This window comes from Pristis pectinata, chromosome 4, assembly GCF_009764475.1.
Source record: "Pristis pectinata isolate sPriPec2 chromosome 4, sPriPec2.1.pri, whole genome shotgun sequence".
Classification (NCBI taxonomy): domain Eukaryota; kingdom Metazoa; phylum Chordata; class Chondrichthyes; order Rhinopristiformes; family Pristidae; genus Pristis; species Pristis pectinata.
The window spans coordinates 45841973-45869188 of NC_067408.1; the positions used below are offsets into that span (position 1 = coordinate 45841973).

At 40.3% G+C, this 27216-nt stretch overlaps 1 protein-coding gene across 5 annotated transcripts in view; it reads right to left on the reverse strand.

The window, feature by feature from the left end:
* The window catches only part of fam193b (family with sequence similarity 193 member B), a 90191-nt gene that overhangs the window by 20255 nt on the left and 42720 nt on the right, over nucleotides 1-27216 (reverse strand). For 4 of the 5 annotated variants that reach the window (XM_052014994.1, XM_052014992.1, XM_052014991.1 and 1 more), the window contains exons 3-4: nucleotides 9116-9343; nucleotides 5796-5901 (exon numbers count right to left, since the gene is read on the reverse strand). In XM_052014994.1, coding sequence (XP_051870954.1) covers nucleotides 5796-5901; nucleotides 9116-9343 — 334 coding nt within the window. The remainder of the gene's footprint in view (nucleotides 1-5795; nucleotides 5902-9115; nucleotides 9344-27216) is intronic. The other variant, XM_052014993.1, reaches the window with a different exon arrangement.

A 27216-nucleotide genomic window follows, 5' to 3' on the forward strand; every position in this document is an offset into this window, starting at 1 on the left:
AACTGCACTATCTTCCTATTTCCTGCCGCACTAGCACATGGCATGGGTAGCAATCCTGAGATCACTACCCTGGGAGGTCCTGTCTTTTAACTTAGCACCTAACTCTGAATTCACTTTGCAGGACCTCGTCACTTTTCCTGCCTATGTCATTGGTACAAATGTGTACCACAACTTCTGGTGGTCACCCTCCCCCTTAAGAATGCTATAGACTCAATCTGAGACATCTCTGACCCTGGCACTTGGGAGGCAACATACCATCCAAGAGTCTTGTTCTCATCCACAGAACCTCCTGTCTGCTCCCCTAATCAATGAATCCCCTATCACTACTGCTTGCCTCTTCTCCTCACTTCCCTTCTGAGCCAAAGAGCCAGACTCAGTGCCCGAGACCTGATCGCTGTGGCTTTCCCCTGGTAGGTTCCCCCCGACCCCCAAACAGTACCTAAAATGATATACTTGTTATTGAGGGGAACGGTCATAGCAGTACCCTGCACCAACTGCCTATTCCCTTTCTCTCTCCTCACAGTCACCCAGCAACCTGCCTCCTGCAACATAGGTGTGACTGCTTCCCTGTAACTCCTACCTACCAACCCCTCAGTCTCCCGAATGATCCAAAGGTCATCCAGCTCCAGTTCCCTAATACAGTCTGTAAGGAGCTGCAGCTGGATGCACCTCACAGATGTAGTCATCAGGGACATTGGAGGTCTCCCTGACTTCCCACATCATGCAAGAATAGCACACCACTGCACTGGGTTCATTCTCATTGCTCTACCTGTGCAATAATAAAGAAAGACAGAGAACGGAACAGAATCTCACAGTCTCCACCTCTTCACACCTAAGCCTCTTGAGCCAAAGCAGCTCCCCACTCACACAATGCCTGCTCCGCTTTACCCTACCCGCCTTTTATCGGCTGAGTTGCCATGCACTTAGCCGATCAGAAACAACTTTTTAAGAAAAAGCTGCTGGCTTCTGCTCTGGCTACTGGAACTGCAAAACAAAACTTTTCCTATCAATGCCTCGATCCTCATTTGCTGACCTGGAACTTTCCAGATCCTCTGACTTCATGCTTTTTTGTCAAGATTGTAAGCCTTCTCCTTTCATCTAATATTACCCTTAACTTCATTCAATAGCCATCAATAGACTATTTCAGCTGGTGGTCTTTTCTCGCCTCAAAAATGATTATACGTTACTTGCAAACTAATTATTTAAATGTTAGCCATTGTTTGTTTACGGCTATACACCTTAAAGTATTTTGCATTCTATTATAGCCAACTCATGTCTTGATTACTTTGTTCAGATTTAAGACACTGGTTTCATTTCATTTTTTTCTACATATATGTAATATTCTATCATATTGTCACCACTATTCCCCAAGACCTTTAGCAACCTGATCATAAATTAACCTCCTCATTACACAATACTAGCTCCCTCATGGAAGCATCAAAGCACTTGTCTAGAAAACCATACAATCACCCTCAACATTATTACTGCTAATTTGATTTGCTCAGATTTATGTACCCCATGATAACACTAATTTCTACTATAGCTTGCATCACTACTTCCGAAAAATCTTTTAGCCTTCAGGCTTATTACATTTCCTTAAACATCATAAGCCTCGGGTTCTGAAGGAGGTGGCTTTGAGATAGCGGAGGCATTGGTGATAATTTTCCAGGAATCAATAGACTCCGGCATGGTTCCAGAGGCCTGGAGGGTCACAAATGTAGTTCCGCTGTATAAGAAAGGTGGGAGGCAGCATAAAGGAAATTACAGACCTATTAGTCTGACGTCGGTGGTGGCAAAGTTATTAGAATCGATCCTCAAGGATGAGGTTATGGAATACCTAGAGGTGCAAGGCAAGATAGGTCCTAGCCAACACGGTTTCGTGAAGGGAAGATCCTGCCTGACCAACCTATTGGAGTTTTTTGAAGAAATCTCAGGTAGGGTGGATAAGGGAGAGGAGGTAGATATTGTGTATTTAGACTTTCAAAAGGCCTTCAACAAGGTGCCGCACAAGAGACTGATTAATAAGGTGAGAGGTCATGGAATTACAGGTAGGGTAACAGAATGGGTGAAGCATTGGCTGGTTGGCAGAAAGCAAAGGGTGGGAATAAAAGGATCCTGTTCTGGTTGGCTACCGGTTACTAGTGGTGCTCCGCAGGGGTCGGTTTTGGGGCCACTTCTTTTTACCTTGTACATTAATGATTTGGATGATGGAGTAAATGGTTTCGTGGCTAAGTTTGCAGATGACACCAAGATGGGTGGAAGAGTAGAGAGTATTGAGGAGACAGGTAGGTTGCAGAGAGACCTAGATAGTTTAGGAGAATGGGCAAGGAAATGGCAGATGAGATTTAATGTTGAGAAATGTGCAGTTGTACACTTTGGAAAAAGAAATAAATGGGCAGGTTATCATCTAGAAGGGGAGAAAATTCAAAGTACAGAAGTACAAAGGGACTTGGGGGTACTCGTGCAGGATACCCTAAAGGTTAACCACCAGGTCGGATCGGCAGTAAAGAAAGCGAATGCTATGTTGGCATTCATTTCGAGAGGTATAGTGTATAAAAGTAAGGAAGTGTTGATGAGGCTCTACGGGGCACTAGTGAGGCCTCATTTGGAATACTGTGTACAGTTTTGGGCCCTATATCTTAGGAAGGATGTGCTAATGTTGAAGAGGGTTTAGAGGAGATTTACGAGGATGATTCCAGGAATGAAAGGGCTTACATATGATGAGCGTTTGTCGGCTCTTGGACTGTACTCACTGGAGTACAGAAGAATGAGAGGGGACCTCAGAAACATTTAAAATGTTGAAAGGACTGGACAGAGTAGATGTGGCCAAGCTGTTTCCCTTGGTGGGCGAGTCCAGGACTAGAGGGCACAATCTTAGAATTAGAGGGTACAGGTTTAAAACAGAGATGAGGAGAAATTTCTTTAGCCAGAGGGTAGTGAATTTATGGAATTCCTTGCCATGTACAGCAGTGGAGGCTAGATCACTGGAGGCGTTTAAAGAGGAGATAGATAGGTATCTAATTAGTCAAGGTATCAAGGGATATGGAGATAAAGCCGGAAATTGGGGTTAGAATAGTTTTTTTTCATTGCCCCTCCCCCCATTTCTCATTTTCTTTTTCTCCCCCTTTTCTTTGGAGCAGACTCAATGGGCCAAATGGCCTACTTCTGCTCCCTTGTCTTGTGATCTCTTAATCTAATGCAATCTTCAACCCCCTTTGCAATGGGTGGATCACCTTGCTTGTGGAGCTTTTAATTTCCCAACATTCATACATGTGTTGACAACTTTCAAAATAATCCCATTATTTCTTTAAATATTTATTCATCTAGCGGCAAGCCTTTTAATCTAATCTGCCCATCTTCCTTGGCCAATGCACTCCTCATATCAACATAACTGGCTTTCCATTAAATACAGTTTTTGACTGATCACTTTGATACTATATACAACATTCATTGTGAACACATTTCCTCTAGAGGCCGAACTGACTGTAACTAGAACTCCACAATCTCATCTATTCCTCTTAATGTGTCAGCACCCACAGCTCTGAGTTAGAAAATTCCAAAGTCACACAATGCTCCAAGAAAAGAAATTCCTCCACACCTTGGTTTTATGCAGACACCCCTTCATCCTGTGATGAAACCTGTCAATTAATTTCCCAAGACAATATGAATTTTAAAAGTTCTGCCTAGTTATTGTACAGCTTTTGCTGCAGGTCTTCTTATTCCTTGATTAATTCTGTCCCCAAATATGTTACAGTTTTTAAAGGGCATGATCAGTACAACCCTCCATTTTTTTGTCCTTCATTAACTTTGATCTTCACCCACAGCAAATCTAGTTCCTGTTCTTCTCAGCCAAGATCATTCATCATTTCCAAACTCAAGTCATACTTTATCTCAGATGACCCATCTGCCCACCTTCCTAATTTTCCATTCTGCTTTTCTTAGAATTTTAATTTCTAACTATAGTCACTATGTCATGAAGCTCAAGCCCATTTTATTTCATTTTTGCCATAAGTTTGTCTGTTTTGTTTGAGTTACTCTTGCATTCAGATACATCTATAATTTTAACTCTATCTTTTTACAATCCCTCGGACTGTCAGTCTGTTAGTGATTAATTGAGAGCCAACCCATGTAATTAGTCATCAGCTCCATTTTTGATTCATGTCGTTGCAAAGGTAGGACTAACTAGATTAACTTGAACTTTTTTGTGTAACGTTTCATGAATAATTCTTTCAGTACTCTGTTCATACTAAGGCTATTTCCTTTTCTCCAGTCACATCTGTTCATGCAATTTTGTTTTGCAACTTCTGACAAGCACTTTGTTTTGGATTTTGGAATCAAGCTATCAATAATCAAAATTATAATACAGTCATATAATAATCACAATATTCATAATCAAAACTATCAATTGTAAACACAATGAAAACTCTCTAATTCAATTTCTGATTTTGATCAGCTTTACTATATTTTTGTCCCGGATGAAATTCAACACACAAGATGACCCTTTGTTTGCCTCGGACATATAAAATGTTCAACAGATCCTTCTACTAGAAATAAATGATGAACTTGAAATATTTCCAAATGGTTGTGCATTCACATGCAAGTTCAAGATACTTTTCCCAAAGCACACTTAAAAGGGATATTGGTCCAAATACTCAGAAAGAGTAGGAGCATCAGCAGGCCCCGGGGAATGTTATTGAATAGCGAGACCCTGGGTACAAGTACTTAGTTCCCTGAAAGTGGCGACACAGGTAGATAGTGGTAAAGAATACATTTGGTATGCTTGCCTTCATCGGCTGAGACACTGCATATAGGTGTTGGGACATCATGCTACAGTTGTGTAAATCATTGATAAGACTGCACTTGAGAGTATTGTTTGAAGTTCTGGTCGCCCCATTCTAGGAAGGATGCAATTAAGCTAGAGAGGGTCCAGAAAAGATATACAAGATGTTGCCTGAAGTAGAGGCTTTAGCTATAAAGGAGAGATTGGATAAGCCGGGATTGTTTTTCACTGGAGCAAAGGAGGCCAAGGGGTGACCTCAGTGGTTTATAAAATTATGAAGGGCACTGAAAGGGTAGAAAGTCTTTTTCCCAGGCAAGAGGGGAAAGATTTAAAGTGGACCTGAGGAGCAAGTTTTTTCATAGATGATGGGTATGCAGCAATGAGCTGTCAGAGGAGGTAGCAGAGGCAGTACAATTACAACGTTTAAAAGATATTTGGACAGGTACATGGATAGGAAAGGCTTAGGGGGATATGGGCCAAACAAAGGTAAATGTGACTATCCTAGATAGGCATTTGGTCAGCATGACTAGTTGGGCGAAGGGCCTGTTTCCGTGTTGTATAACTCTATGAATCTATAATGAGACAGATAAAGAAGAACTGAAACTCATGTTCTTCAAATAAAGCTGAAAAAGCTCTTCATCAGTATGAGAAGATTTCGCAAACTCATTGTTGCCAAAGTTCAGGTGCACCTATAACATCCATTGCCAATGACAATCTTGAAATGTTCAAGAGATCCTTCTAATGGAAATAAATGATGAACGTGAAATATTTCCAAATGGTTTTGCATTCACAAGTTCAGGATTCTTTTCCCAAAGCAATCCATTATAATTCCATATTGATATTGTGCATGATAACTACCAACATTTTTATATTCATTCTTATGCGAGCTCCATTATACATTTGATCTGTTCCAAACTGAAGACTGTGCATTAAACAAGAAAGCCAATTGCAATGCTACAGGCCATCAATAAGTACCATTCAAGAGGTCTCCATTGGCGAGTTTATAGGACATTACCTGGTGGTGTTGGCCTTCTGGACATGTTCTTACATTGCACAGAACTGTTTTTTACTGAGACACAGGAGGGCGATCTTGAACAATCACTAGTTATCCTGTTGGATTCCTGGCATGGCACAAATGGGGGTGGGGGGGGGGGGGAGGGGGAAAGGAGAAAAAAAATCAGGAAAAGCACTACTAAAATTGCAATTTAATCAAATATATAAACAAAAGATAGTTTATTCTGAAACCGTCCGATACAAAAGTAAATTTTCAATATATGCACAATGGACAGGAATCACAGGAGTATTGTTCCAATACGCTATAATGACTGTAATGCCAAATGTGCAATTTTTGAAGACCAAAACCATTTTTTCCATAGATGTATTATCGATACAAGTCAGTTCTGTTACAATGCATTTCAAATGAAAAGGACCGGAACAGGTCTATCAGCATAGCAAGAGAGGCAATACATCTCTAATACCCAATTTCCAAATTAAAATCTAATGATCATATGCCAATTGTCAAATAATGACAACATCCAACACAAAAATCAGAATTTCTAAAATTTCAACTTTAGTTTCCAATATTTTAAAACAACTTGCTTCAGAAGATGCAGAAATTAGTGTTTTTTTCCCAACCACTGCATTTCCAGAACTCATTCAGTTTCTCCTCACTGAAGAGAGACCAAGACATCCATGTGGCTTGGCCAAGGCAACAATGCAGTTTCTCCCACATCAACACTAACAGATTTTATTTTGGCAAAGAAAAACTCAAGAATGAAAATGGATGAGCCTAATATTTGATGGACTAATAAATTACTTTCACACATTCAAATTTTAGCATTTCACGGGGACACAAAACACAATAAATGAAGTTATATTTCAGTTCAAGTTTTATCTACTATAGCTGAAAACAAACTTGCAATATTATATATGCAATTCTAATGCTGGATTATTAAACTTCATGTCCAATAGGGCAATGGAAACAAATTCAACAATAGCTTTTAGAAAGAATTGGATTAAAAGCCATTGTTGAATTTGAGAAAAAGATTGTTTGAGAAAAAGATTTCAGGGATGTGGGGAAAGAGCCATGAGTAAGACTAACTTTTCTGAAGTCAAAACAGGATTGATAGGCTGAATGGCCTCTTTCTGTGATATAATGAAAACAAAAAGAGCTGGAAGCACTCAGCTGATTTGGCAACATCTTTCCACAGATGCTGTCTAATCTGCTCAGAGCTTCCAGCATCGTCTCTTTTCATTTCAGATTTCCAACATCTGCAGTTTTTTTTAAATACTCCTTCTGTTCTAAGATTTCAATTCAAATACACTTTCGTAAAGTGAAAACACATTTTGCTCACTGAATTCAGGGTGCATTGAATGAAAGAATGATATACTTCCTTGCCAATTCAGCTCACATCATTTTTTTCTCTGCTTCCTGAGGGGTGATTCTGCAAGAACCGTTAAATTCCAGCTTTTCACTCAAGAGGCCATGATTCACATGTAAACCTTGACTGAGTTTTTGATCTCTTGACTTCACAGCTGAACTTACTCCTGCATTTACCAGAGTGTATTTACCAGATATTCACAAAGTGGTCACAAAAGACCACTTTGTGAATATCTGGTAAACACGCAATATTGACTTGAGCATAATCAAGATTTTTCTTTCCAATTTCCTTGACACTTCCCAGTAGTGTCGGAGCCCAGAAAGAAACTACTCTGCCACCCTTCCTGAATCAATCTGGACGTTGAAACAGCTACTCTTCAGGATGCATGGTGTAGCCACTTAAATGAAGAAGCCAAATTCCAAATGTTTGATTCAGCACTAGACTAAATTCTATCCCACGCACAACCCTAATGTAAACTACTGCACACCATCATGCCTGAAGTCAAAGGTCAAAACAAATTGAGAGATCCTAACACTGGCACAAAGCTCATGTTCCAGTTCATTTATCTGACTGTAAACGCTATCTAAAAATGAAAAGAGATCCAATGATAAATAAACACTAGGATTGCTGATATTTCTTCCTTTTGGGGTTTTCAAATCTAATAGTTTTGTCAAACTAAATCATTTTAACACTCAATTCCTACATTTGTAGGAATTAATCAATAGTTTGCATGCACACGACAACAATGACTACTATTTGCTCTGAAATCGATACTCTTCTTAATTAATTCAAACACATTACATTGCATTCTGCTTTAAACCACGTTATTTCCCAATTATTTTTCCCTATAATCGGAGTTCAAAAAAAATCACTTTTAGACTCCAGGAACTCTTCACACAAATTGATGGGTATCAGCATGATTTTTCAATACTAACAGAGATCTCTTCATTTGCCTGCATCAATTTCATGAATATTAATTTGCTTGGATACAATCGACAAAACAGTTGTCGCCAATGTAATGGCATAGTAAACTTGTACCACAGCCATATTACCAAAAGTTTGAAATCTAATTCTGTATAAACTACAAATCAATTAAGCAACTTCAATAAACCCAGGAAGATTTTCTAACCCTGAATGAATATATCCAGGCACAACAAAACAAAGTTACCTTTGATTGTCGGATGCAAAGAGCAAGTGTTTGACTCAACTGGACATGAGCTCCCAACAAGTTGGACACACACAAACCAAATCTTGCCATTACAGTTAAGAATTCAATTCTTATAATACTACAAACATCTTGTCCAATTCCTCACCCACCCCGTGATCACACTTTTTTTTTCTTAAGTTAGCCTGTGAATCCTAAGATGCAGATGCAGACTTCCTGTCAGGACTAACCACCAAGGCACTGGGCTTCTTCACCTAAAACTTGGCTTTGGACAACAACTTAACTGCAGGGGGAACTTGTGGGATTTCCACTGTGAACAGGCATCAAAAGGGTTGGAAAAGACAGCTGGAGGTCAAAGTATTTGATTTTAAGTGCTGAATAAGCTCTAATGCCTCAGAGAAGTGGTATAGGAGCCAGGCATAAACCTCTTACAAAGTATTTGAAGATGCATTGTTTGAATAATGTTCATTGCTAAGAACAATACTTCCACCAGACTCTGGATTTCAGGAGGTTAAATGACATTGGCAAAGATGCATTCAGATCCTTAGCATCTCTGATCCAATAACAAATTCAGTTTCTTATAAAATTTCTTTGAAGACTACCATAAATTTGATCTTCACTACAGATTTCTGGTTTGAGGCAATTATACTTGAGAACCAAATCTCTCCCTTTAATTCTTAAGAGAAATATGGATATCAGATTTGAGGTCTAGCTCTAAGCTGTTCTCTTTTTGCCTCGACTCCATTTTCCTGCAATTCCCTCCCTCCCAATTCCAATATATGTTCATACCTTTGTATGTATGCCATTAGGAGTGGTTGCACACGTTTGAAGTTGCTGTGGATGAGGAGTACTGGATGCCAATGTTTGTCTATGCATTTGATGGCAGCAGTGGATTGCAGAGTGATGACATTTTTCTGTTGGTAACCTGTGGAGAATGGAAGCTCCATCTCCTTCCATCAGTGTTCTCACTGACTCATCAGTCATTTCTTTATGTGCCTGACATTCACTTTGTCCTACCTGAAACAAAATAAGGTGCACTTTCAATTACTCATTTCCTACCACATATACTGAGTGCACACCCGATATTTGCAAGAGTACATTCACAAAATAATGCATAACTGTAAAACCAATTACCCTTGTTAAATTAACATATTAAACCATGTAATATACATTGTTTTTCCAAATGTTAGAAATAAGAAAAGACACAAAATTATGCAATCATCCTTTCCAGTTCTCTCGTCCAACTTATACAACAGAAAACCCAAAAACTACAGAAAGAGACCAAACCAAGAAATAAACAGCAATAGTTTTACAATTCATAAGCTGAGTCCCTGCCTGCAAATACAGACACAACTCAGGTAATCTCTTAGAATGAAGACACATTCATTTATCCTTATTCTGGAAGGCTAACCACACCTGTGAAATTAGTTAAAAAAGATTTTATCATTAGTGTACAGAATCGGAGATTTATATTGAGTATGACAGACTACACACATTTCTGCAGCAATAGTTGAATGGTGCCAATTCAAATATCCTCAAGTAAAACTGAACCCAATAACCAACAAAACTAAAATATTTGAGAGCTACATTACATGTTCATATTTCAGTATTGCTCTTACAGTATTAAACTTGCTTCCTTACCGAGATTAAAAAATAAAAGTATTTCAATTGGCATACAGAGGTCTATGTTAATGTCTCTACTTAAAGGTAGTTACTGATCACACCGCATTTATTCCATTGTACTCTAAGATACTTAATTGCCTGCTTCAGCCAACATCATGCCCACTTCTGCAAAAAAATAGTTTGCAATCTGTTCTCGCCTACTTTATTTATATTCACTAAATGTACTCAAATGGAGCATCTAATGCTGAGAGTACCTGCTCCATTCAACATTTAGCTCAGCACAGCTTTTGATAATACTAGGAAAGATAAATGACTGATTGAGAATAGAAATTTGGTTCTGTTATTATACATCCAAAAAGATGAACCATTCACATCATTACCAAATGCCAACATAAGTCATTAAACACCCCAGTGGGTCACTTGGCTTAAAAACAAAAGAAAATACTTGCCAGAAAAAGTCATTAACCACAGTAATGCCACATATACTACATTATCCTGCGCCACAGACTACCTTAAGTAGTACAAATGACTGGCTCTTTGTGTTTTAGATCTGAGCTACAGGTTAGTCAAGTGATTTAGAAATACAAACCAAAAGAAAATACTATCAATAGGTTGCCAATTGCTAACAAAATAACTGGTCAGATTTATTCAAAGAATGGCATTGACTTCTATTTAAGCAATGCCTTGAATTTAAAATTCTCACTTAGATTTTTAAATCCTTCTGTGCCTCTAACTATGATTCCTTCCAATGATAACTTCCTAATATAGAACATAGAACAATATAGCACAATACAGGCCCTTCAGCCCACCATGTTGTGCTGACCTTCAAACCTCACCTAAGACTATCTAACCCCTTCCTCCCACATATCCCTCTATCTTAAATTCCTCCATATGCTTATCTAACAATCTCTTGAACTTGACCAACATATCAGCCTCCACCGCCACCCCAGGCAGCACATTCCATGCACCAACTACTCTCTGGGTGAAAAACCTCCCTCTGACATCTCCCTTGAACTTCCCACCTATTACCTTAAAGCCATGCCCTCTTGTATTGAGCATTGGTGCCCTGGGAAAGAGGCGCTGGCTGTCCACTATCTATTCCTCTCAATATTTTGTACACCTCTATCATGTCTCCCTTCATCCTCCTCCTCTTCAATGAGTAAAGCCCTAGCTCCTTTAGTCTCTCCTCATAATCCATACTCTCTAATCCAGGCAGCATCCTGGTAAATCTCCACTGCACCCTTTCCAACACCTCCATATCCTTCCTATAATGAGGTGACAAGAACTGGACACAGTACTCTAAGTGTGGTCTAACCAGAGTTTTGTAAAACTGCATCATTACTTCGCAGCTCTTAAACTCGATCCCACGACTTATGAAAGCTAACATCCCATAAGCTTTCTTAACTACCCTACCCACCTGTGAGGCAGCTTTCAGTGATCTGTGGATATGAACCCCCAGATCCCTCTGCTCCTCCACACTGCCCAGAATCCTGCCATTTACCTTGTACTCCGCCTTGGAGTTTGTCCTTCCAAAGTGTACCATCTCACACTTCTCCAGATTGAACTCCATCTGCCACTTCTCAGCCCAGCTCTGCATCCTATCAATATCCCTCTGTAAGCTTTGACAGCCCTCCACACTATCCACAACACCACTGATCTTTGTGTCATCTGCAAACTTGCTAACCTACCCTTCCACCCCCTCATCTAAGTCATTAATAAATATAACAAAAAGTAGAGGTCCCAGAACCGATCCCTGTGGGACACCACTAGTCACCGCCCTCCAATCTGAATGAACTCCCTCCTCCACAACCCTCTGCTTTCTACAGGCAAGCCAATTCTGAATCCACATGGCCAAGCCTCCCTGGATCCCATACCCTCTGACTTTCTGAAGAAGCCTACCATGTGGAACCTTGTCAAATGCCTTACTAAAATCCATGTAGACCACATCTACTGCACTACCCTCATCAATCTTCCTGGTCACCTCCTCAAAGAACCCTATCAGGCTTGTGAGGCAAGATCTTCCCTTCACAAAGCCATGCTGGCTGTCCCTAATCAGTCCATGATTCTCTAAATACTCATAGATCCTATCCCTTAGAATCCTTTCTAACAGCTTACCCACCACAGACGCAAGGCTCACTGGTCTGCAATTCCCTGGACTCTCCCTACTACCATTTTTGAATAAGGGGACAACATTCACCACCCTCCAATCCTCCGGTACCATCCCCGTGGACAACGAGGACTCAAAGATCCTAGCCAACGATTCAGCAATCTCCTCTCTCACCTCATGAAGCAGCCTGGGGAATATTCCGTCAGGCCCCGGGAACTTATCTGTCCTAATATATCAAGACCCCTCTAATTTTGGACTCTTAATCATTCCAAAATTTAATTATTCCACCTTTGAGATCCCTTCCTATGTGTTTCTGTAGCTCAGCTTCACTTTCCTCATTTAAGATTTCCTCAAAATCCACCACTGTGACCTAGCCATCTCCCTTAATAGCTCCTTATGTGGCTTTCATAAATTTTTGGTTGATGGCACTCTTTACAACGTTAAAGATATCCTATAAATAGAAGTTGTGATTGTTGAATGAAAAGCCAGCCAATTCAGCTGCTAATGCAACATTAACATGGTGTTTGATATTGAAAGGATTTATACAGGCTTGGGACGGCAGTGAGCCATCTGTTGGATACAATTACTGCAAATAAAACTTGCTATTTGTTCATTTTATATGCTCATTAAGGTGATCAATGTCAGTACTGAAAAGTGCAACACACTTATTTTAGATGCAGTGTCAGCATCAAGGTAAAGTACACAAAGCCTTTAGCTTTTACAGCAAAAAACTTGAGCTTCAAACTTAAAAAAAAGCATCCTTGCTAAGGCAAAACACCAACCTAACAGTGCCAATAATACAACCTAACTTCACACAGAAAAGAACAAAGCAAGTTTTGAGATTTGGCCAGGAACAAGATCAAAATAATTTTGAGATGGATCTAATTGGGAAGAAGAAACTTCAAGAGGGAAGGTAATGGATGACCGATGCCGAGTATGATACAGTGGTCACAGACACAAAGTGTTGCGGAGCATAGCCTGAGATATAGATTGGAGAAGATGGCTGTAAAGCTATGGATGAATTTGTGAACAAGGTTAGAAATAAAAGGTAGCAGAAATTTTGCATAGGCAGATGTTTTTGCATATGTTGAAGTACACATAAGCAGCACTTTAAGACACTAGCAAAGGCAGCGTTCAAAATGTGTGTAAGGGTTACAATGACAGTGAAGGAAGGGTGCAAACTGAAGTATGCTGCTTTTCTATTAATGGTCAGTACTGGGTTAAAGAGAGAAGCAAAGGATATCTACAGGAACATCAGCTTGAGAGAGCAATGAGGACAATAATGAAACCCTAAGGAATAGGGAGTTTTTGGCAAGAGCTGGAATGATTACTTGGGTTTCCCCATCATTCAAATGAAGAAAAGCTCATCCACACTAGGCATGACAACAGGAAACCTAACAACAGAAACAGACTATAAACAAATAGTAGTCAAATAAATTTACAGAACCGTTGAACCATCTGTCTTGTGATGAGTCTGATTTTATACCAAATTAGGAGTTCAGAATGACAAGTCATTTCACTCATATTAAGACAGAATAAAAAAATGACCCTTGTCTACTTAAAACAACCAATCATGATCAAATGTCACTTTTGGTATCCCATCCTCAATGAACATGCACCTGAAAGATGTGCAAATAGCTCCCTCCTCCAACATCCAGTCTTCAAGGTACTGGTCAAAGTTTCCTCATTTCTCTTATGCTCTTCTATTTCTGAAAATTCATGGCAGTCAGACATAATCTGCAGCATTTCACATTTTGATGTATCAAGACTTTTTCATGATTCTGCATCTGTCACACTTTTGGCTGGCTTAAAAGAATGGAACAACAAACAGTACCAAAACTGAAGATCACTGAGTTTGTAGCTATTCACCCAATATAAATGAAGTGCTTTCCATTTCCCCTATTGGGAAAACAAATGTTAAATTAATTTTATGTTAAAGTACTGTGGCCTCAATTGTCATTGAGGAACTCCAATCTAATGCAACAGTTTCTATACATTTTAGTGAGGTCAGAAAACTTCAACCAGAATTCAATGAAGTGCCTCTAACTCAAGACAGGTACAAACAGATATTGGAAGCAACTGTAAGGCATGCTGCATAAAATTGAGAAACTAGTTGTTTCCTGCACAAATTAACTGCACAAAAAAGTCCTGAGAAACAAAAAAAATTGGGGGGAAAAAAAACTGATGACCATTTCACAACATCAAGGATTCTTGGCAAACTCTCAAACTGGAAGAAACTTATACAATTGTAAGGAAATTTTAATGAAAAGCAAACCTACAGATATCCCAGCTGAACTTTAAGTAGCAAAAGCTGCTACTTGGTAAATGTTATTTGTGTTATAATCACTAAACTGAAAGCTGAATTAATTGTTCTCTGCATTTTTAGTTTTTGTTGAGAGAACAATCAACTTTGATAGAACATAGGTTTGCAAGAAACAAGAAATCTGTTTCTAATTGGCTGTAAAGAGCGATTCATCCAGACTACTATCCTACCTCAGACTTTCTTCCAGGCAGAGATATTTCTCCAAAGACACTGTCTTGCTGCAGCAAAGTAAGAGCATATTCCTATAAATCCTTGCCATTAAATAGGATTTTGCCCTCTCCAATGCTGAAAATTAAATAAATATGCGCCAACCATCAATAATCCATGCTAACAATATCATTGAAGTCCAAAATCAGCATGAATCAAGCCATGTCTCTTCCTTATTTCAGAAATAAACTTTATGAATAAAGGTAACTACAGGAAGCACAATGCAATCATTATGTCTTTAATTACATTCATAGTGTCCATATCCACCCAGTACTTCTGCTAACGATAGTAATTTTGATCTTCTACCACCCTAAATATGCATTCACTCCACCTACAGTATGCTATGTCTACAATGTTGATCATCCATAAAACACATAGCAATTACAAAGCCAAAATTTACTTAGCATATCCCAATCTACAACATCTACTACTAAAGTTCAAGATCAGTAGATCCATGGGAAGAATATCATCAAAACTCTCCCTTCTAGTCATATACCATTCTTAACTTGGAAATGTATCACTATTCCTTCATCATGGATCCTCGAACTCAGTGCCCAAGAGTACCTTCACTAGAAGGACTGCAGCAACTCAAGGTTGCAGTTTACCATAACCTTCAAAGACCATTAAGTCTGGCCAATAAATGCTGGCTTTGCTGTGGATGCCCTTCAATGTAAAGGAATAAATCCGTATAGAAGAAAAAATTATCCTATCAATAGTGTGTTGTATCTACCACTTCCATTAGCAAAGGCAAAATAGCTGATAGGTGCGCTAAAGTAAAAGAGAGGAATATGTAAAAAGAAAAGGCAAATTGGTCAACATTTTAAAGCTTGCTAATGGAGAAGGCATGTGCCGTAACAAAATTTACCGGTGAAGGGGAAGAAGTTGGGCAAGTGGACAAAAATTGTCATCCTGAATTCAAATATAATAGTGGTAAAAAGTGCCAGACTGAAATAAATTCAGTACAACAAGAGTGAAATAGCAACTACTTGCACATAAAAAGTGGAACAATATCAGGTTCACTGTTGGGGTGGACCAGGGAAATTGTAAAGATAAATAAATATGCCAAGTTAAACTGAGAGGACAGAGCCAGTGTGAACCATGAGATTATGAGAAGTAAATTGTGCACTGTGAAAAGGAGAGATTTGAATGGGTACATCAGATCTGTTAATTGATCAGAAGTTGGATATGGAAGTTGCATGTGGAAGTGATTGATCTATTGAAAATCCAAATACAACTCTTTTTCCTTCTTTCAACTTTGAGTTGCACAATGGTTAACAAGAAGTCTGGCTAACACTTTGCACATCTCAAAAGATAATCTGAATCATTCTTGATACACCAGTCTTCTGAAAACCACTGAAGTGATAAAGACTTGCACTCATCTAACACGAGTTCACTGTCATGTTCCAGAGGCAACTTTCTTCCCAGTGTCATTCTTGGCATGCACTGGTAAACTAAAAATCCTCCTCCATGAATCTATACCCCATACTGTTAGAACTTAATTGAGCAGCATTTCTGAAGCTGAAGTTAATTGAGCTGAATAAACTGAAGATCACACACAAGAAAACCATTGCAAGATCTTGACAAGTACTAATTCTACAATTACAACTCTTGATTCCTGTTTCTGATATCAGGGACAGCCAGGAAGACTGGTTCAAAAATGAAAAGAAAAAGCTAAGACTACAATCTTCGGAGAAATTCGGATCATACACAGTCAAAGACAACATTTATATCACGTCTTTTGTAGCATAACATTCCAAAATGCTTTATAATCAATATTCTTTTAAATGCTCCCACCACTGAATATAAGGAACCTGGCAGCCAAGTTACAAACAAGTTCACACAAATGGCAATCAATTAAATGACCGAATCATCAGCTTTTGATCTCAGACGAGGGATAGAAGTTGTCCAGTACAGCAGAAAAATCCCAATGCTCCTCTATGAATAATGCCAAGTGATCTTATGCCTCTGCTTGAAATTACAAATGCAGCCTCAATTTAACGTATCATCCAAAAACATAATACGAGGACCTGGATAAAGTAAATACAAATAATCAATTTCCCTTAATAGAGGAATCAAAAGCTAGGAGGCAAAGATTTTAAGAGAACGGTAGAAGGAATAGATAGGAAATGAAAAGCTTTTTCACCCAGAGGGTAGCAGGGTCTACAATTCACTGCCCAGAAAAATGAGAAGTATATCTCTTCATCACATTGAAAAAGTACTTGAATGTGTAGTTAAAAAGATTTGGCCTGCAGGACTACAGACCTGGCAATGGATGGTAAAACTGGGCTAGGAAACCTTTTCCATACAGCATATACACATTGGGACAAACAGTGCCTCTGCAGCATAAACTTTCTATGATTTTATGACTGCAGTGAAGCATAATGTACTCAAGCACCAGCCTAGAATATCTTCTCTCTGGAGTAGTAGCTAGCCCACAAGCTTCTGAAATAAGGTAACAGTACTACCACTGAGCAAAAGCTTAACTAATGAATGATGAGTCTTCAAACCGTAATATTAACTCTTTCCACCAATGCTGCCTGACCTGCTCAATGTTTCCAACAATTTGTTTTTAATTTGGTAAATTAGTTTATTATTGTCACATGTACCAAGGTACAGTGAAAAACTTGTCTTGCATGCTGTCCATACAAATAATTTCATTACAACAGTGGATTGAGGTAGTTCAAGGTAAAAGAATAACAGAATGCAGAATAAAGTATTACAGTTACAGAGAAATTTCTTAACTAGTGGATGTGCTTATTTTAGAAGGATGTGAACAGGGTTCACTAGATTTATCACTGGCGATAAATGGGATGTCTATGTTCACAGGAGTTCAGAAGAATGAAAGTGTCTAACTAAAATACATTTCACTGAAGAGTCGAGAACTTGAGTCCATTATTTCACAATAAGGAGTTAGACAAATAGGAGGTGGTGGGGGGAGAAATTATTCAATGCACTCTCTCTCTAAAATTCTCCATCTCAGATAGCTGTTGTTGGTCAGTCAATAAATATGTCCAAGACAGATTTTTAAGCACTACGGAAGTCATGCAGATGGGTTGGATGAGTACTGATGATATAAAAGTCAGGATTTTATTGAAGTTAAGGGACTGAGGGGTCACAAGGCCTACACACATTACTATGTATTTACAGCCAGATGAAGTAATTAAAATGGAAAATGTTTTAATTTTATCTGCAAATTAAAAATTACTGATAATTTTTTTTTAAATTACAACTAGAATTTAACATATGATGAAAATTTAAGAGGGTGACTTAATTAGACAGTTACCCTGCTCTCATGCTCATAAGAATAAATGAACTGAAGATGACACAAATGAGCCTTATAAATTTCTAATTTGCTTTGCAGAAATACAAAAATAGTTTGACAACCAAGTCTGCAGGGAATCTTATTTCTTCAACTTAACCAATTATACTTCTCCTAAGATTGTATCCTTGCCAATCAAACAAAATATACTGAAAATTTAACCAGCTTCCCAACATTCAACATCACAAGGGAATAATTATGAATACAGTTAAGATTAAAGAGAACCCAATGAATTTTGCCAAGGTTTTAATACCCTACTGATTAGCAATTACTTTTTGATCCAGCCAATCCAAGGAAGAAGTAAACCTTAAAGAAACAGGATGAGTTTCAATTGCAGTACAAAGTTTGTAAAAACAAGTAACTGCTGGAATCTGGAATGGAAAATAGAACACCGAAGAAACTCAGTGGGTCAAGCAGCATCTGTAGAGGCAAAAATTAAGTCGACAATTTGGACCAAGACCCCGATAAGGACTCAATCTCACGGCGCAATGGTAGCACATCTGACTCCAGTTCAGAAGGCTGCACATTCAAATCAAGTCAGGGTCATAAATGTCATGTTGACTTTTGTCATTGCAGCATTTGCGGCAAGGCTGTTCAGTGACTGTTACCCGAATTCAGAGCAGTTTCACCAAGTTTATAGTCCCAGTTTCACAACGTTAATAGTTTTGTGCAGCTATTAACAAGTTTTGCTTAAAATGGAGGGGGGAGGGGGGGGTGGGGGAGGGGATGTGAAGGCAGAAGATAAGAAAAGTACTCCGTATGATTCAACATTATCCAGTATGCAGTTACAGAAAGCTATCAATCCTTCCCAATGATAAAACAATCATGACTGAAGATGGGCTGATTTAAACAAATTTCATTTGTAAAATAAGTCATGATTAGATATTTTCTTTTCCTGATCCTTACACTAGGTCTCACTTCATGCTTTTCTTTGCTTTTAGCCCTGATTAGCAAACTTATTACTTTTAGCCTAACAGCCAGCAAAACCATTGTCAGCTATTCCACATTGCTCAAATTTACACCAACGCTGAACTCTCAGAAAGGAAGATGGAATGCATTAGTAACTTCAGGGAAAAATTCAAAGCACTAGACCTCCCAACGTACATCTAAAATATATCCCATGGCGATTTCAAGGCCATAATCTCATTTCACAATTCAAATTACAGGCTTCAGCCAAACATTAAAGTGAGAATAGATTGCCATCTTGTGATTATGTCCAAGCATTCATTATTCACTTAATAGAAGAAAAAAAAACCAGAATTCTTTATGTTGGTTTTATCTTCATTTGATCTGGTGAGATAATAGTAAAATGTACATTTCAGCATAATGGAAATTACACTCCAGGACCTCTAGGTTAATACATGAAGTGCTATTCTGCAAGTCAAGTCATGCTCAAATATTACATTAAGCACTAAGGCTGCTAATACACATTTTTTAAATTTTACTTGGAATCAAAGTATTATTTACACCAGAGCACACCATTTTACTAGCCCGCATAACCAAGGCCTGCTTGGCAAGATTACAAACATGGTAAAGAAAGGAGAGGAAATGCACGAGTTCGTATAAAATTAAATAATACTTGAACAAGGTAGACTTGGAAGAAGGGCCAACATTTTCACAATATCAAAGAGCATTGTTTCACAAATACAAACTATAGAACTATACAGCACAAAACAGGCCCTTCGGCCCACCATGTTGTGCCATCCATCAAACCACCCTCACACTGCCTAACCCCTTCCTCCCGCATATCCCCCCATCCCACACTCCTCCATATGCCTATCCAACAAGCTCTTGAACCTGTCCAATGTATCTGCCTCTACCACCACCCCAGGCAGTGCATTCCATGCACCAACCACTCTCTGGGTGAAAAACCTCCCCCTGACATCTCCCCTGAACCTCCCACCCATAACCTTAAAGCCATGCCCTCTCGTCTTGAGCATTGGTGCCCTGGGAAGGAGGCGCTGGCTGTCTATCTATTCCTCTCAATATTTTATATACCTCTATCATGTCTCCTCTCATCCTCCTCCTTTCCAGTGAATAAAGCCCTAGCACCTTAAGCCTCTCCTCATATTCAATACTCTCTAAACCAGGCAGCATCCTGGTAAATCTCCTCTGCACCCTCTCCAACGCCTCCACATCCTTCCTATAATGAGGCGACCAGAACTGAACACAGCACTTGAAGTGTGGCCTAACTAGAGTTTTGTAAAGCTGCATTCCAACTTCACAGGCAATACATTACTGTAATTCAATAATATTCTAGATCTAAGAAAAGTATATATTATGACAGAAAAGGCAGCCATTTGGCCCATTCCAGTTTCCTACATAGGAGTTTCCCTAATCCCCTTCTCCTTAGTTCCAATACCCTGCCAAATTATTCTCTCACATGCCGATCAACTACCTTTAAATTCTTTTCCCATTTAGACTATAACATATAGGAGCAGAATTAAGCCACTCAACCCATCGAGCCTGCTCTACCATTGAATCACGGCTGATTTTTTTCCCCAACCCCATTTTCCCGCCTTCTCCCCGTAACCTTTAACCCCCTTACCAATCAAGAACCCATCAATCGCTGTCTTAAATACACACAATGACTCGGCCTTCACAGCCCTGTGCCAATAAATTCCACAGATTAACCACCCTCTGGCTGAAGAATTTTCTCCTCATCTCAGTTCTAAAGAGATGTCCCTTTATTCGGAGGTTGCACCCTCAGATCCAAGACACCCTTACTAACGGAAATATCCTCTCCATGTCCACTCTGTCCAGGCCTTTCATCATCCAGTAGATTTCAAAGAGATTCCCCCCTCATCCTTCTGAACTCCATCAAGTACAAGCCCAGAGACGTCAAACACCCCTTATATGTTAAGACTTTCATTCTTGGGATCATTCTTGTGAACCTCCTCCAGACACAGAGGAGTAACTTACATACACAGAGGGTAGAAAAAGGATAAAAGAATAGCTGTGTAACTTGCAGAGGGCAAAATGCACCTTAAAAACTTCACTGGAGCATCGTAGGAAATAAAAGCAGAAATAGGAAATATTCAGCTCAGACAGCACCTGCAAAAAACATTAATATTTTGGGTTGCTGATCTTTTATAAAACATAAAAAAAAGTTAGGAAACATGTTTTAAGTTACAGAGAAGGGATAGGGATGGAGAGAACAAAAGGCACATCTGTAATAGGGTGGAGACCAAGAAAGTGGATAATGTAAATGCTGCTGGTGGCAGCTGAAGACTTGTTCACTGCAACCTATGTGCCAGGAGAAAATATATAGGGAAGGACAAAGGAGAGAGAAAAAGAATCAGTGCTGGAATTGAGAGATACTGGGTCAGGCAGTATCTCTGTTAAAAATGTTGAATTCAACATTGTCCTGTGTGCTATAAAATGCCTTGGTGAAAGATGAGGTACTACTCCTCTAGCAAATGTTGGGCTTCATTGGAACAGTGTAAGAGGGCAATGACAGAGGACAGAATGGGAGTGAAACAAAAAAAAAAGAGAAATCTGGAAGAACTCAGTAGGTCAAGCAGCATCTGTGGAGGCAAAAGGTCTAAGTTTCAGGTCCAGATCCTGCATCTGGACTTAGAGGGAAGAGTGCCAATCTACAGCTATAAGAGGGAGGAGTGGGACAGAAGAGTGGTTGTGACAGGAGGAACCAAATTGGGGACGATGGCCAGATGGAACCAGGTAGAGGAGGGGGAGGGGATGGGAAAGGTGAACAAAGGGAGAAGAAAACTAGTTGAGTGTAAGTGGAAGAACACTGGAGATGTGGATTACCCAAAAATGGAAAATTCAACGTTAATACCATTGGGTTGCAAGCTACCCAAGCGGAATGAGATAGTGTCCTTTCAATTGACGTTTAGCCTTTCCGTAACAATACAGAAGGCCGACCTCAGCCAGGTCAGTGTAGGAGTGGGAAGGAGAATTAAAATGACATGCAACCAGAATTCGAGGTAGCCGTTGTGGATGGAGTGGGAGTGGAACTGAGAATTAAAGTGCCGGCAACTGGAAGTTCAGTATCACTCGTGGATTCAGGACCACAGAGGCACACATCATGCAAACAGGACCTTCATCCCACCGAATCCTTGCTAACCCAAGCACCCATTACACTAATCCTATTTTGCTCTCCCCACATTAACCCTAACTCTCACCAGATTCTAGCATTCACCTAGACACCAGGGACAATTCATAGTGGCCAATTGATCAATCAACCTGCATATCTTTGGGACATGGAAGGAAACCCGAGTACCCAGAGGAACCTAACACGATCACAGGAAGAACATGCAAACTCCTTGTAGACAGCACTGGAAGTGCTCTACAAATAGTCATTCAATATGTATTTGGCTTCTCCAATATACAGGAGGTCGCTACCATCTGGGCCATGCCATCTTTTCACAGCTACCATTGGGCAGGAGGTACAGTAGTCTGAAGTCCCACACCACCAGGTTCAAGAACAGCTATTTCCCTTCAACCATTTGGTTCTTGAACCAACCAGCAAAACTCTAATCGCTACAGTTTAGCAACAATATGACCACTTTGATCACTTTGCACTAAAATGGACTTTGTTGTTTTTGTTCTAATTGTGTTCTCTTGTAAGAATTGTGTATAATTTGTGTTTTTCTTGTGAATGCTGCTTATATGATGCTATATGCCTGTGAGGCTGCTGCAAGCAAGTTTTTCATTGCACCTGTGCATACATGTACTTGTGCATATGACAATAAACTCAACTTTGACTACATTGCAACTCCAAAATGCTGGATACTAAATTGCATATACAAGTGATCATTGTTTCACCTGGAAGGAGGTTCCTGGAAGAGTTAAAAGGCAAGATGGCGCCTGAGTAGGAAAGTAGATTTTGGTGGAGAGAGAAAAGTGAACCAGAGAGTCTTGGAGGGACCTGTCCCTTCAGAACATTGAAAGGGGAGGGAAAAGGAAAGATGTGTCTGTGATTACACTGAACCTCAACAAAATGCAGAGTCTAGTGAAGTGGAAGGCAAGGACAAAGGGAACCCTACCTTTGCTAAGGATAGGAGGAGAGGCGGTGAGAAATGAAGTGCAGAAAACTGAGCAGACATGGTTCAAAGACCTGTCAATTTTCACGAAGGGGAAGCCACTGTTAAAAAAGGAAGATACCTCAGAGGCACTGACGTGGAAAGTACCATCATTCAGATAGATATAATGGAGCCAGAGAAACTGGGAGAATGGAACGGAGTCATTGCAGGAAGGAGAGAAGGATGGGATGTAGTGAAGGTAGCTGTACATTAGAACTGAATGATAATGTTCTAATGATTCTAGAATTTTCTTTCATGACCAAGTACTTATACAGAAATTCATCTTGGAAGGCAGAGGCTTGTAACAAATATTGGTCACTAATGTACCCCTGTCATGGAAATAGAGAAGTCCAGAAGAAAGAAAGAATCAAGAAAGTGACCATTAGGTGAAAATTAGCAACAAGGATGATGAAACTTTCTTATTTGTGCAAGAGCAGGAAGAAACACCATTATAATTAACGTACCAGAAGAGGGTGTGGGGGGGGGAGGTGGTGGTGGTGAGGTGGGGAGGGGGAGTGAGAGAGTGAGGAAAGAGTCAACATAGGAAGAAACAAGTTCTGTGGACAAGAACAGACTGAAACAATGACTAAGATAGTCCTGCTTCTGGATCTTGGAAAGATGGTGGAAGTGGGCTGCTGTCCGTAAGGAGTTTGTATAGCGCGCGGGCGATTTAAAAAGCAGACGAGCATATCTAGCGGGCAGCGTCGGAGCGGGCAGCGGAGTGTGAGGGAGCAGAGTGGGTTCGGCTTTGGCTCAACGGGCTTCGGCGAGAGCGGGAAAGAGGCGAGATTATAGAGAGGGGTGAGTTATTAGTTTAGTTTAGTGTTGAGCTCAGTGATATTCAGCAGTATGCATCTGGGATTAGTGTTGTGTTTGGAGTGTCAGATGTGGGGCCCCTGGGAGACGACCAGACTCCCTGATAACTACATCTGCGCAAAGTGCACCGAGATGCGGCTCCTCAAGGAACGGATTGAGAGTCTGGAGCAGCAGCTGGATGACCTTCGGTTGGTTAGGGAGAGCGAGCAGGAGATAGACAGGAGTTATAAAGATTATGTAGACAGCACCTCAGTGGCAGTCCCCCTCAAAAACCGATATCTCATTTTAGATTCGGTTGGAGAGGATGACTTCATAGAGGAAGACCTCAGCAGCCAGGACCTTGGCACCGTGTCTGATACTGTGGTCCAGCAGAGGAAGAGACATGCAGTGGTTATTGGGGATTCGATAGTAAGGGGTACGGATAGGAGATTCTGCGATAGCGATAATGAGTCTCGGATGGTGTGTTGCCTCCCTGGTGCCAGGGTACGGGATATCACAGACCGTGTCGAGAATATTCTGAGGGGGGAGGGTGAGCAGCCAGAAATCTTGGTACATGTAGGTACCAATGATGTAGGTAGGAAAAGAGAAGAGGTCCTGAAGGAGGAATACAAGGCATTAGGGAGAAGGTTGAAAAGTAGGACCTCAAGGGTAGTAATCTCAGGACTACTACCCGTGTCGCGTATCAATGACAGGAAGAATAGAAAGCTCTGGCAGTTAAATGCGTGGCTGAGTGACTGGTGCAAGGGGCAGGGCTTCAGATTCTTGGATACCTGGGACCATTTTTGGGGGAGGCAAGACCTATTTGCTAAGGATGGGTTGCATCTAAACTCCAAAGGGTCCAATATCCTGGCGGGAATGTTTAATTTAGTTGTAGGGGAGGGTTTAAACTGATCTGGCAGGGGGATGGTAACCAGGATGCTAGGTTACAAGATGCTAAGGTGAGGGAGAAAGTGTATAGAAACGAATCCATTGAGGATGGCAAGAATGACAGGCAGGTGATAAGTCAGGATAATTTACTGAATAATAGAAGTACAACAAATCCGGATGTTAGGATACAGAATGTTAGGATTGGGGATGAGGATGTTCGGATACCGAATGTTAGGATAGGGGATGAGGTCTACACGAACATGTCTAAGATAGTAGGTAGCGAAGATAGTAAGAAGGATGGACAGGTAGAAAGTCAGGATAATCTGCTGATCAATAGAGGTACAATAAAATCAATAGCAGATACCAGTCTAAACATACTATATTTAAATGCACGTAGCATCAGGAATAAAGTAGATGACCTAGTGGCACAACTACAGGTTAATAAATATGACATCGTTGCAATCACTGAGTCGTGGCTTCATGATGGATGTGATTGGGAACTGAATGTCAAGGAGTATACAGTATATAGGAAGGATAGGAGGGTAGGCAGAGGGGGAGGTGTGGCCATGATGGTTAGTAGCGATATAAAATCAATAGAAAGGAAGGACATTGGGTCAGAGGAGGTGGAATCCTTATGGGTGGAGCTGAGAAATAGCAAGGGTAAAAGAACAATAATAGCAGTCATATATAGGCCCCCGAACAGCAGTCAGGAAGTGGACCATAAGTTGCAGATTGAGATAGAAAAAGCATGTCAGAGTGACAATGTGAAGATAATTATGGGGGATTTTAACATGAAGGTGGACTGGGAAATGCAGCAAGGCGGTAGTACTCAGGAGAGTGAGTTTGTGGAATGTCTAAGGGATGTTTTTCTGGAGCAACTTATTGAGGAGCCCACCAGGGGATCGGCTGTTTTGGATTGGGTGCTGTGTAGTGAACCCGAGGTGATTAGGGAACTAAAGGTAAAGGAACCACTGGGAACAAGTGATCACAATATGATTGAGTTTAGTTTCAAGTTTGAGAAGGAGAAGCTGATAACTGGTGTATCGATATTTCAGTGGAATAAGGGAAATTACAAAGGTATGAGAGATGAGTTGGCCCAAATTGATTGGAGGAGTAAGTTAGCTGGAGGGACGGCAGAGGAAAAATGGAAGAAATTTCTACAGGAAATAAGGACAATGCAGGACAGATATATTCCAAGAAAAAAGAAGGTTTTGAATGGAAAAAAGGCACAGATGTGGATAACGAGGGAGGTGAAGGATAAAATAAAAGCAAAAGGGGCGGCGTACAAAGTAGCAAAAATTAGTGGGAAAACAGAAGATTGGAACGATTTTAAAAATCTGCAGAGAGAAACTAAGAAGGTCATTAGGAAAGCAAAGATGAGTTACGAAAGGAAGCTGGCGGACAACATTCGGAAGGATTCTAAGAGTTTTTTTAAATACATAAGGAATAAAAGAGAGACACGGGTTGACATAGGACCAATTGATAACGGTGCAGGAGGTATTATAATGGATGATAGTGAGATGGCAAGGGAATTGAATGAATATTTTGCATCGGTCTTCACCGTGGAGGACATAAGCAATGTGCCCATTAGTCAGGAGTCTCACGAATTGGAGCTGAGTTCAATTGAGATTAATAGGGAGAAGGTGCTTGGAAAACTAAAGGGGCTTAAGGCTGATAAGTCTCCCGGACCGGATGAGGTTCATCCCCGGGTTCTGAAGGAGGTGGCTGTGGAGATAGCGGAGGCGTTGGCGATTATTTTTCAGGAATCGATAGATTCTGGCATGGTTCCGGAGGACTGGAGGGTAGCGAATGTAGTTCCGTTGTATAAGAAAGGTGGGAGGCAGCACAAAGGCAATTACAGACCTATTAGTCTGACGTCAGTGGTGGGAAAATTATTGGAGTCTATCCTCAAGGAGGAGGTTACCGAATACCTAGAGGCGCAAGGCAAGATAGGACCTAGTCAACATGGTTTTGTGAAGGGGAGGTCCTGTCTGACCAACCTATTGGAGTTTTTTGAAGAAATCACAGGTAGGGTGGATAAGGGAGAGGCGGTAGATGTTGTGTATTTAGACTTTCAAAAGGCCTTCGATAAGGTGCCTCACAAGAGACTGATTAATAAGATGAGAGGTCATGGAATTATGGGCAGGGTAGCAAAATGGGTGGAGAATTGGCTGGTTGGCAGGAAGCAAAGGGTGGAAATAAAAGGATCTCGTTCTGGTTGGTTACCGGTTACTAGTGGTGTGCCGCAAGGGTCGGTGTTGGGGCCTCTCCTTTTTACCTTGTACATCAATGATTTGGATGATGGAATAAATGGTTGTGTGGCTAAGTTTGCGGATGACACCAAGATAAGTGGAGGAGTAGGGAGCATAGAGGAAATAGAAAGAATGCAGAGGGACCTAGACAGTTTAGGAGAATGGGCAAGGAAATGGCAGATGAGATTCAATGTTGAGAAATGTGCAGTTGTACACTTTGGAAGTAGAAATAAGCGGGTAGATTATTATCTAGAAGGAGAGAAGATTGATAGTGCGGTAGTACAAAGGGACTTGGGGGTACTCATACAAGATACCTTAAAAGTTAACCACC